Raw genomic sequence first — 13,425 nt, 5'->3', positions numbered from 1 at the left:
GATCAGGTTAGACATTCCTATACTGCGGTACTGTTGAGACAGCGTTTCTTTGACATTCGCCGTATAAAAGTAACAGTATAACTTTACATCACTGGTGTTGATGTCTACATGCAAGGAATGTTAAAGCAGAAATGACCTGCCGATAGGCAACGCAGTTCCTACTAGTTCTGCAGGGCAGACAAGTGTCGAAAGGTTCCATACAACGACATAGCCTGACATGAGCGTGTTTACAACTCAAAAGCCTATTCCGGGCGAATTGGCTTTTAATTTCAGAATATTTCTTGGATTGAAACTTCCTGCCAGATTAAAACTGTGTGCTGGACCGAGACTCAAACTCGGGACCTTTGCCTTTCCGGTTTAAGTGCTCTACCGATTGAGCTACCCAAGCACGACTCAGGATCCGTTCTCATAGCCTTACTTCCGCCACTACCTCGTCTCCTACCTTCGGAACTTCACAGAAGCTCTCCTGCGAACGCTGCAGAACTAGCACTCCTGGAAGAAAGGATATTGCGGAGACATGGCTTAGCCACAGCGTGGGGGATGTTTTCAGAATGAAATTTTCACTCTGGAGCGGAGTGTGCGCTGATATGAAACTTCCTGGCTGATTATAGCTGTGTGCCGGACCGAGAATCGAACTCGGGACCTTTGCCTCACGCGGGTAAGTGCTACTCAAGCACGACTCTAGATCCCTTCCCACAGTTTCAAATGAGCGCACACTCCGCTGCAGAGTGAAAATTTCTTTCTTGATTTCTCGTATTCTTTTTGAAGAGTGTCTACCTCAAAAACCAACAATAATTGTAATCACTGTATTCATTTTTTCAAGCACTTATGGATGCCGTTAAGAAATATATCATTTTATTTAAAATATCTTACTTGTTTCAAAATCTCGATCGATACAGCGTTAACACTGTCTAACACACAGCAAAGATAATTTTCCCTTATAGAACGGGTTCTATATCCTAGTCCCTCACGCACCCCTTCCGAATTGTAACTATTTTTGCCCCCCCCCCCCGCCCCCCCCCCCCCCCCCACCACACACACACTTTTCTTTCCTTCCTTAGAATTTCTGATACTTGGCATAAAACAGCCCACGGTATCTATTTACTTCTCTCTATTTTTTTCAGTAATCAGTTACAACAACAATAATAATAATAATAATTAGAGAGTGCCCTTCAAGTACATCAGAGATAAACTTTTTTTAAGTATCATGCATTTGTATTATTCAATGGTGGTGAAATTTAACAGTTAGAACAAGTTTATAAATAAAGACGGCTGTGTGTGGAGTTATTAGAACTGAAAAAATATGTGTGTTCCACTACATATTATTTTCACGAATTAGGTCACAAATTAGTTGGTTAAAGTGTAACAATTTCCATCTCTATTACTTTAATTCATTTAGAGTGTCAACATTTAAAAGCCAATTTAAATAATGTTATATTAAAAGTGATGATCCAAAGAGGAAACAAACGAGAGTAAAAATGCACACGGTTCAAAATTCGGAAATTTTCTGACACACGCACGTGGGCTAAAATTTGTGAAGAAATCAGTTCTAGTCTTGGTTGAATTTCTGAAAGAGCGCCTCTCAGATCTCCTTTCAGCTGCAGTCGAGACTGATGTTTCGTCTTGATTAATGCCACTGCGAGAATTGTTGACTCACACAAGTAAGTTTGATTCACACAAGTAAGTTGATGCGATGGGCAGTAACACGTCCACTGCCCTTCTGACACCTCAAAACACGTTTTGGTCGCCCTCATTATTCAAAATAATGCTGCAAAAGCCTAATGTCGATATTTACGCACTTTGGCTTTACGTTTAGATTTGACGTTGCTAATAAGAACAGAGGAAAATGTGCAACAAGAATGTAGTTTGACTGAATTCGAATATTTTTCCTTACTAGAACTGCATACTTTAGAAACAGAAGCGACACTCGGTGAATCACTTTCGTGGGATCTCTTGTTACCACTGCGAATCTGCACATATCCTTAGAAATGGAGGAACTTTTATCACTTTACTTTAAATACGGTTGACTACTTCCACTAAACACGTACTAGAATTCAACTTTTAGCTTTCTTACTATCTTAGAACCTGGCTGAAATAGAGTGGACAATCACAATGGCTGTGACTAACAATCTGTTACTATAGTCAGAGACACTGCGCAACACATCTGCGCAAAGCTTCATCGGATTTTAACTGTGGTTTTAATTTCGTGAACGATCAGAGCATAAAAAAATATTAAAGTAGTTGTATAAGCGTGTAGAGACTAGCACAAGATAGTAAGATGTAGAAGTTATTTAATTATTTATCTAGTCCTAAGAACACTAAAATACGATGCAATAAAAACTTCGATGTGATATTAATTACAGAGAATTTTACACTTTATGAGTTCATTTTTCAGCAACCAGACTGGCAGGGGTATTCGCTGCAAACAGGTCTCCCATGTGACAGGGTTCACTCAGGTATCTGCAGACCAACAAATGTTTAGATTCCCGCCTCGCCTCACGTGTACAATGTAAATATTCACTGATACACTGCTTCTTCAAATAGTCTTGCACCTTCTCACCCGTTGGTTTTCCAGGCCCCGTATTGGAGATGGCAGCGTGGTCGTAGCTTCCCTTTTCCTGTCCATAATCCTCCAGGAGACATTGTTCTCCACAGCTCAGACCGGCAGGCTTCTGCTGAACTTGGAACTGGAGCGGTTGTAAGCAGAAAGTATCTTCTGGATTTCAGACGTGATGGACAGGTGTGAATTCCAAAGAGTGGATGCCTTAGATCTGTTTCTCGCTTCTTCTTTTCATTCTCTGTCGCTACCCACCTTCTTACACCTGGAAGTGCTACTCCCATCAGTGTAAATATATTGTTGTCTGGGGTTGGCTTTGGGCAACATGTGACTATGCGGCCCGTCTCATGGAGAGCCTCATCAGTTTGTTAAGCCAATTTTATTACCACGTGCAGAGGTCCTCCAAATTGGTGTGGCATACTCGACAGCAGATTAACACAGATCAATTGTGGTTGTACGGAGAATGTTTACCATGCCCTCCCCGTGTGGTATTTGTCAGCTTGCGGGTAACGACGTTCCTGATGCATAACTTCTGTCTGGTGTCTATACATTGTTTGTAGGTTAATGCACGATCCAACTTTAACAATAGATATTGGGGGTGGGCACAGTGATATAGATTTCGTCCTATCCAGGTGATGTTCAACTTCCTTCTTGCCCCCTTATTGGGTACGTAGAACACACACACTTGAGTTTTATGCGGATTGTGTTTCAAGCGGTCGGCGTCATAGCAGACGACAAGTTCTTGTAGAGCAGGTGATAGCTTCGATTCTGCTTCTTCAAATATCGCTCCCTGAGCAGCAACAGCTGTGTCATCTGCTTAGATGAAGGACCAGGCTTCAGTTCTGAGTCGCTGAACATTGATATACACAACGAATCACCTAAAACTTGGAACGCAAATATTGCGGAAATGGAAAAAATGTTATTGACGCGCGGTTTTGACAGACTGGGTCGGTAGTCAGGGGCTCCTATTGTTAGCCAATATACAGGTAGTAATAATACCTAGAAAATGTGTTTTTTGTGCAGACATACAGTTTTTGAAATGGAAAACTGTCTATCAAATATTAACAAACTAAAATTAGGGTAAATTAGAATGTCAGCGGTGTTCGTTGTGAGTCGTTTAAGAGATATCGCGTTCTGAGAAATTCCGACGCTAACACTTGTACAATACCAGTAGTAGCACAAACTAATGAGCAACGGAAGTGCATACGCTAGTTATACAGGGTGTTACAAAAAGGTACGGCCAAAGTTTCAGGAAGCATTCCTCACACACAAATAAAGAAAAGATGTTATGTGGACATGTATCCGGAAACCCTTAATTTCCATGTTAGAGCTCATTTTAGTTTCGTCAGTATGTACTGTACTTCCTCGATTCACCGCCAGTTGGCCCAATTGAAGGAAGGTAATGTTGACTTCGGTGCTTGTGTTGACATGCGACTCATTGCTCTACAGTACTATCATCAAGCACATCAGTACGTAGCATCAACAGTTTAGTGTTCATCACCTACGTTCAATGGAGCACTTTATCATGATTTCATACGGGATACTCTACCTGTGCTGCTAGAACATGTGCCTTTGAAAGGACGACACAACATGTGGTTCATGCACGATGGAGCTCCTGCACATTTCAGTCGAAGTGTTCGTACGCTTCTCAACAGAAGATTCGGTGACCGATGAATTGGTAGAGACGGACCAATTCCATGACCTCCACGCTCTCCTGACCTCAACCCTCTTGACTTTCATTTATGGGGGCATTTGAAAGCTCTTGTCTACGCAATCCCGGTACCAAATGTAGAGACTCTTCGTGCTCGTATTGTGGACGGCTGTGATACAATACGCCATTCTCCTGGGATGTGTCAGCGCATCAGGGATTCTATGCGACGGAGGGTGGATGCATGTATCCTCGTTAACGGAGGACATTTTGAACATTTCCTGTAACAAAGTGTTTGAAGTCACGCTGGTACGTTCTGTTGCTGTGTGTTTCCATCCCATGATTAATGTGATTTGAAGAGAAGTAATAAAATGAGCTCTAACATGAAAAGTAAGCGTTTCCGGACACATGTCCACATAACATATTTTCTTTCTTTGTATGTGAGGAATGTTTCCTGAAAGTTTGGCCATACCTTTTTCTAACACCCTGTATAGATTCTGACCAGTAACGAGACGTTGTGTTCAAAATTACCACCGGCATCGGCGATACATGCTTTCAGTAAGGACAGCTGCACACGTGCTCGCATTTTCAGCGGATACGTCCGTGCAGGCTGCTGTAATAAAACGTTGCATATCGTTGAGTGTAGTTGGTATGTCCTTGCAGACTGCGTCTTTCAGCTTTCCCCACAGAAAAACTCTGCAGGCGTCAAATATGGGGAACATGCGGGCCAAGGTAGAGGTCCTCTGCGTCCAACACAACGATTTGGAAACAATTCGTGAAGATATTCTGTATTACTTCGTGCACTACGGGTTGGACAGCGATCATGTTGGTATCACAGGTTCCTCCTAGTCTGCAGAGGAACATCTTCTAGCACCCTTGGAAGATGGTATGTTAGGTGGCTGCCATACTTGTGCACGTATGAAAAACGGGCCTATGAGGCAGTAGTTCACTGTGCCACACCACACGTTTACATTTCTTGGACGCTGACGTTCCACCTGATGAAGCCAAAGGTTTTGCCAATGGAACAATAGTGCAAGTTTCAGTGGTTTACCTGGCCGTGATTGGTAAATGTGGCTTCATCACTAAACAAGTTACGTGATATGTCTGCGGTATCCTGTCTTAATGGCCATATAGAGAAGTTAACACGATTATCACAAACGTTTCCATGCTGCTCTTGATGGAGAGAGACTTGATACGGATGGAACCTATGTCAATGGAGAATGCGTAGTACACTTACATGACTCATTCCGCCTCCTCGTGCGATTGCGCTGGAGCTAACGTGCGGATCAACTGCAACAGCAGCAAGAACTACAGTTTCCCCATCTTTTGTCGTCAACTATTTCCTTCTGTTACGTTGTCTAGGTAATTGGCTGAAAAGGTTTCATAAATAATTGCCGAGATGATTGACTTCTATTGGGATATCTTACCATACACCATACAAAAACGATCTGCATTCTTTCTACTCTCTCCATACTGTATCAGCATATCGGCTTTTTCTGTTTTGGTAAATTCCATTGTCCACTCACGACGTACTGCTTGTACCGCCACACACTGACTAGCAAGTCGGAATGGGCTCAAGGAACACGCAAGCACACTGCAAGCAAACATAGTGTCGGTGTCTGAACGTTTGAAAATACAATTTAATTTTATCGATATTATGCAGCTTAAAACCGTGACTGTATTCAAAACATTGGAGGTATGAATTAAACAACGCCTTCAGTCACAACTTTTTCGTGTTGTATCGTGTGGTTGATAAAACACGAAAAAGTTGTGACTGAAGGCGTTGTTTAATTCTTACCTCCAATATTTCAAAATACGACTACACTGAAACCTGCCGCTAACACCAATGATATTCTAATTTGTCCTATTTTTATTTTGTTAGTGTCAATAGGTATTGTTATAATTAAAAAGTGTTTGATTGCACAAAAATACACTTTGTAAGTATTATTAAAACATGTTAATTGGCTAAGAAAAGGAGAACTGAGTACCAGTCAATTTTTTGGAACCCGCACTTCAGTACTACTTTCCTTCTTCTTCTTCTTCTTACTCTTTTCAGAGATCGCAGGCTCTATAGTCGAAACACTGCATCAACAATCTGCTTCCATCTGCTTCTGTCTCTCCATCCTGCGGTAATTCTTAATGCTGTGACGTCCTTCTCTACCTCATCCTACCACCGTGTGCGAGGTAGGCCCAGTGGTCTTGATGCTTGGTGAGTGCCCTCAAACGCCTTCTTAGGGATTGTGTTGGTTTCCATTCTAGCCACATCCCTAGTGCATTGCAGTGTCCCACTTTTTAATTTCTGGACGACAGTGGGTTGCTTCATTAACTGATAAATTTCTGTGTTCTTTCGAACTCTCTATACGTCAAAAAAATGGTTCAAATGGCTCTGAGCACTATGTGACCTAACAGCTGTGGTCATCAGTCCCCTAGAACTTAGAACTACTTAAATCTAACTAACCTATGGACATCACACACATCCATGCCCGAGGCAGGATTCGAACCTGCGACCGTAGAAGTCGCGCGGTTCCGGACTGGGCGCCTAGAATCGCTAGACCACCGCGGCCGGCTCTATACGTCATTCTCCGACACAGGTCCCCAGATTTTCCTCACCACTTTTCTTTCGAAAACATTAAGTTTTTCTCTTTGTTTCTTGGTAAACAAGAAAAAGAAAATACATGGAAATACGTCGAGTCATAAACCCAAATTCACACTACTTTCCATTTTTGTAATATTTGCTATGGTAGTTTTAGATGATTCTCCCTGTTTTATAAATGATAGAACACAGTAATCAGTCATCCTTTTTTTGCAGGTTATATTTTTTTGCAAATCCGCATTTCGGCTAGTGCCTAACCTTTATCAGTGCACTGTTTTCTAGTCTCAATGCATGTCAGTTACCTGTTGTTTGGGTGTCATTCACTGACATGCATTGAGACTAGGAAACAATGGATTGATAACGGCTAGGCATTAGACGAAATGTGGGTTTTCCAAATAAAACCTGCAAAAAAGGACGACTGATCGCTGCGCTCTGTCATTTATAAATGTGATCACAGTCGGCGAGTGCACCCACGTTCGTAGTGATGATTCACCCTGTGTGTCATTTAATACTGGAGCCAGCGCACTCTCCTGTGGGAAGAGGCCATTTCTAACATTCTGCGTGGTGTCTGTTCTAAGTCGTGTCTCCCTACCACTTTCGCGCAACGACGCTCTGAGCGTGTTGACTAGTTTGAACCTGGGACCTGTTGCTGGTAAGGAGACGCCAGACCACACATGACATGTAGAGTTCAGAAGAGTTCAGTGAGACTAGCGATGATATAATCAAATACTTAATGATTTCAGTGTCCGCTCCACTGCACTCCCTGTAAATGAATCTAATACTAACTAAATTTAGTGGAAGGGGTTCAAGGCTTTCCTATTTTCACTTAGCTGGTAAAATAACGTCGAAAAAGCAGTTAAGTTTACCACTGGAATTTCTATTCTACTCACAAGACATTGTTTATAAATCGTACTCTTGGTAAAAGGAAATATTTTAATATAGGATGATAAAAACCAACTGCATTCAGCAAAAATGGGAATGAATATTCCCTGAATGGGTTTCCAAATTCTATAACGGATCGAAGGATGACCTATGCCATATCACATCTATAATCTAGTTTTAAATTAAGTTTCATAAAAGAGAAAACTATCAAAAATGGTCTACAGTGATCCTCAATTTTCTTTAATTACTTATCTAACTTGTCATAAATGACAGTGGCTGATGTGGCTTCTCAATAATTATATAACAGAAAAATCATCGCGTTTCAGATTTTAACTTCAAGGGGCAAATGTGAATACCACGAAGTTTAATTGACGATCGACACTAGTATTATGTAAAACGGGGATGTAACAGATGAGACTTCTGCAGTTCTGAGTGAAGCCTTGTGCACTCTTATGCGGCATCGCGAGCGTTCATTACCTTGTCGGTGGTTAGGCAGCGTCAGGGACGGCTGGTGGCGCAACTCCACACACCTCGCCGTCTCGGTAGCAACTCTCTCGAACTTACTTCTGTTTGTAACGTCCCTTAGAAAACTTAATGAATTATTATGCAGATAAACCTCTTACATTATTTCATTTTCAAACAACTGAGCAGAACTGAACGCACTCAGACATTTCGCTCTTTACCTATTCTGATCAACACTAAACTGACACACAATATTTTTAGCGCAACGCAATCTGACTTTCAATAATCCCTACAAATAATGGCCCTGACTAACATTAACCTATACCTTTCACAAATCACTTACCTCACAAAAATCTTCGTTACTCGAACTACTGCAATACAGCGAGCGCCACTACTGCCAGCTAAATAAAAGATTCAAACTACTGAAGGCACCAACTACTGATAGGCATAGTTAGCAAATGAAAGATTTTGATAGAGAACAAACAATGTATTTACCTTAAAAGTGTTCAAAAGTCATAATATATATAGCAGTTCATGACATCCAGTCTTACAAATTTACTGTGTCTCTGATGAACACACGTCCAGATCATCCGCTCTCAAAACTCCGCCATTTCTCTCCCCACATCCACCACTGCTGGCGGCTCACCTGCAACTGCGCAACACTACACTCTGTTAACAGCCAACTGCCCAACACTACAATGGCGAATATTACTCCAACAATGCAAACCAACCACAGCCTTCACACAGCACAGTCAGTGATTTTCATATACAGCGCTACATGGCGTTACCAACATAAAAACCTAAACAGCCTACTTACATGTTTACCGAAGTTGGTTTAAGAAAAAGATATCTGGCTGTGTTTTCAACTGACCAATCAGCGTCTCAATGCTAACCTTAAGCTCCGCCTACAAAAATTCTGACTATCCAATGAGAAACGTTATACTTTTCGTGGTGGGACACTGTTTTTAATGTTTGCTACGTAACAGGGACACGTATAGTCACACGCTAAAACTTGCAGTTGGTGTGGCCCTTTTAGTGTTATCGTAAGATCTATACTGTTCTTCTGGAGGGCTCTATCTTTTAACTTGGGCTGGGGGATGGACCTCCTGGAGGTCGGCCGGCGATGCGGGTGTCCCATTGTCCAGTTCTTATCGTAGGGCCTTCTAGTCTACACGGCTCTGCTCTCGGCTTCTCGTTTCTCCCCTCGGGACTGCGTCTGTTTCACTGTGGGAAGGTATGACATGCATTTAGACGTTCTTGTGTTAGTCTGTGGTATTCCATTTGTTCACTCGTTGATCATATTACTTTGGTTAATTTAATGTCAGGATTTATTCGGAACTATGTGACATATTGCCGGATTTGCTATCATGTCCGGGTTTTCATGGAAGGTGTTGGATTTGCCTGACACCTTCACATTCTCCTACACCCTCCGCCGGCTCTTTTCGTCACTGGCCGCAGACTCACTAAGCGACCACCCCGCTGTGCAGGTGTGGGCGTGCCTGCTGACGGCCGCCCCCGCCGCCTCCGAGGTGTGGGTGCGCCTCCCCGACGGCAGCCGGCTGCTCGGCGCCGCCTCCTCCACCGCCAGGACGGGGCGGCCGGTCTACGAGTTCCGCGGCGTGCGCTACGCCTCCGCGCCCTCCAGCGAGCGCTTCAAGGTCAGTACTGGACGGCTGCGTCTACAAGCTCTGTAGCTATAGTTCAATTCTTTTATCTTAGCGGCTCGCGCATGCCCGCCCAGACGCGGGAGATTGCTGCGTTGCCAGTTGCAAACGACGCACGCGTCAAGAGAAGCAGCACCATGTATAGATCGCAAACTTACGTTTGGGGGGAGTGCGCAGTTTATGAAGTAAAGCCACCACGGCCGCATTAACCCTTTCGCTGCTACAGAGACGTGCTCCCCGCATTCCGCGCTGTGCGTGATTTTGTCATCACTTCACTGCTCGCCTGTGCAGACACATGGTGTTCTGACTGCTTTGACACACTTATCATTCGATTTCAAAAAACTATTTGGCCCAAAAATTTGATTTTTACACATCTCATTGACTGATACCTTCCCCCAATAAACGACTTCATTTTGTTTCGATGTTCAACGCAGTTATTGTGCAGCATTAAATGTAGTAAACCATTGCACGAAATTTTGAAGAGTTTGCAAAGGTAAAACTCCATAGCATATACTTCCGTATGGTCCATTTTAGTTGCCACAATGTTGAGAATGGAATGTGGACAATATACCTAAAATTCATATAAAATTTACTGTATAACAATATCTCATTTAATTTAAGTACCAGATAGGTGTCGTATGTAATATTGAGAAATATTCCGTCTTTCGTGACTGTAATAAAAGTTTTATTTATACCAGAGTCATTTCGCTTTTTTCTAAAAAGTTCTGATTAAAACAAAATTGGCGAAGTACACAAAACTGAGTTGTGGACGTAATAAAACATACAAACTAAAATATATTGTCAGTGAGGCGCAGTGCGCAAAAAATTTGTGTTTGCCACAACGGACAAAAAATACTTGCCAAAACAGAGATCGGTTACCGAAAACATTGAATATGATGATATTGCCAAAGCAGCGAAGCAAAGAATAGCGTCAGACAATCAAGTAGCTCGGCAACGTACGAGCCGAAATTCTGCTCTAAATAATACTTAATACTGTCGCAAACAATATATTTCAATATGAATAGTAAAACAGCGACTGCGGAAGAGAAGATATACAAACAAAACAGGTAACATAGATATTGTGTGTGTGCCTCTTCATTGTTTTTAATTGCTGTGAAAAGAAATATTGGAGGACAAAATTAGAAAAACCGAAAACTTATTACGATTATAATGAAGAGACAAAGAACTAGAAATTTCAAAAAATGACAATCAAAGGAATAAAATTCATGAAGTAAGACACTTCGATATTGTTTTTAAATAAACAAAGTAGTAAGCAATGAACAAGGTTTGAACTCAGAACCTTTTGCTTCGTAGTCTACTACCTGAACCATTACACTACTGCAGCTCATCATTTTAATATACTCCAGGAGGACTCTAAAACATCACACACAATATCGACACACACTGCTGGTATGACTATGAATTATTCATGTTTCGTCGAAGTACAATAGGAAATAAACAATTACCGCTGTTCTTTATTGTGAAAAAGCGGTTAGTGAGAATGATATAAATACCTTTCCTTGCTATCGCCTGAATTAGGAGTCTTATTGCTTGTTTGGTTTGATTAATTAATAGAATATGAAGCAAGTGGTATAAAGAATTTTTTTCCAAACTTTCTATAAAAGAAAGTCTGCTATCAAGAGATTGCTTTTGTTCAATTACTTTATTTATGACTGAACGTTTCTAAAACTGAAGACACTCGTCCGTGCTCTGCACTGCAGTCGAGCTCTGGCAACGTCGTTCTCTGTTCATTGGCTGACACTGTTTTGTGACGTTAGATGTGCAGAACGAACCTAAACTCGGCCGCCGTCATAAATGACGCGCACTTTAGTACACTCCTATAAGGAGCTACACGTAGTCCAGGCTCTCTCTGCAGCCGCTGGCGAACATTCCGACTTGTATGGTCGTCCCTGACGTTTCGTCCAGCGCTGCGCGTGACATTTTCAGAGGTGCTCCTGGTTCCTGCATATCGAGGCCTCGCTCTTCCATCGCTCAGTGTCTCCTATTGCGAGCGCCACGCACACTTCTCACGAGAGGAATGAAATGTTTAATGGTAGTGATACACCAAAATCACAATAGTAATCCTTTGCAGTTGATACATATTTTATTACAATCAGAAGCATTATAAAATTACAATCACTATAATACAGCAGACTGCATTACAAGGCCAGATCACTTTGACAAATAACAAACAAATTTCTTTAACCGGAACAAGGCCCGAGTTCGAGTCTCGGTCCGGCACACAGTTTTAATCTGCCAGGAAGTTTCATATCAGCGCACACTCCGCTGCAGAGTGAAAATCTCATTCTGGAAACATCCCCTAGGCTGTGGCTAAGCCACGTCTCAGCAATATCCTTTCTTCCAGGAGTACTAGTTCTGCAAGGTTCGCAGGAGAGCTTCTGTTAAGTTTGGAAGGTAGGAGACGAGGTACTGGCAGAAGTAAAGCTGTGAGGACGGGGCGTGAGTCGTGCTTGGCTAGCTCAGTTGCCCGCGAAAGGCCAAGGTCCCGAGTTCGAGTCTCGGTTCGGCACACAGTTTTAATCTGCCAGGAAGTTTCATATCAGCGCACACTCCGCTGCAGAGTGAAAATCTCATTCTGGAAAGACCCGTAAAACTTGAAATTTGAATATAACTCGGTAAATATACTCAGGTAAAGCTTTACTTTAATAGTACAAATGTCCATACAATTCCCATCAGAACTCTCATTACTTCCAATCAGCTGAGGAACAGATTAAGGGTAAGCACACAGATCTTTCAGAGTTTGGATAGCCAACTTTCCTAAACAAAATTATATACAAATGACCAAGACAATTAGAGATGGGCTTCAATTTTAACCAAACAAATCTTCTAATTTACTTACTCAGTTGATTAATCAACAATATTCTTAGAATGATTACAATTAGAACATGACCATATGACAATATCATTAAAATGAGTTTCCTCCAATACTGCTTGTGAATTAGCGATAGACACGAGCAGACCAAGGATTCAAATAAAAAAAATGGTTCAAATGGCTCTGAGCACTAAGGGACTTAACATCTGAGGTCATCAGTCCCCTAGAACTTAGAACTACTTAAACCTAACTAACACTAAGGACATCACACACATCCATGCCCGAGGCAGGATTCGAACCGGCGACCGTAGCGGTCGCGCGGTTCCAGACTGTAGCGCCTAGAACCGCTCGGCCACTCTGGCCGGCGATTCAAATCAATGCGAGACATCCACGAGAGTGGAAATGACATAGAAATGTACTCTACTTGGCACTGCAATTGAACTTCAGAATCCAGAATTCTCCACTGGAAAGATGGAATCACGCAACAGTGACAATATAACCCAAGATGTAAAGGAGAGGACAGGGCCTTAAATATCTCTCTGCCCTCGTGGTGCTCTGCTCCCAGTAAACTCGCGTCGACCGCTGCCAATTATCGGTAACACAACACACATGAACGGCAGACAGTATTCTGACACATAAGCTACACAATCTTATCTAGAGAACAGGTGATCAATACAACTGAATAGAAACAAATTAGCCTCAGTGAATTACTTGGCCAGTGCCAGCCCTTAAACTTTCATTAATAAGTTCACTAAAAATCATACCCTAAAGTTAAGATGACAAGAA

The 13,425-nt window shown here is 42.1% G+C and overlaps 1 protein-coding gene across 1 annotated transcript in view; it reads left to right on the top strand.

Moving 5' to 3' along the window:
• The window catches only part of LOC126194891 (cholinesterase 1-like), a 348,159-nt gene that overhangs the window by 164,609 nt on the left and 170,125 nt on the right, over window positions 1-13,425 (top strand). The window contains exon 2 of the mRNA XM_049933240.1: window positions 9,630-9,800. Coding sequence (XP_049789197.1) covers window positions 9,630-9,800 — 171 coding nt within the window. The remainder of the gene's footprint in view (window positions 1-9,629; window positions 9,801-13,425) is intronic.

The sequence above is a fragment of the Schistocerca nitens genome, chromosome 7 (assembly GCF_023898315.1).
Source record: "Schistocerca nitens isolate TAMUIC-IGC-003100 chromosome 7, iqSchNite1.1, whole genome shotgun sequence".
In the NCBI taxonomy this organism is placed as follows: Eukaryota; Metazoa; Arthropoda; class Insecta; order Orthoptera; family Acrididae; genus Schistocerca; species Schistocerca nitens.
The sequence above is the reverse complement of the archived record's forward strand: the minus strand, read 5'-3'. Positions and strand labels throughout refer to the sequence as shown.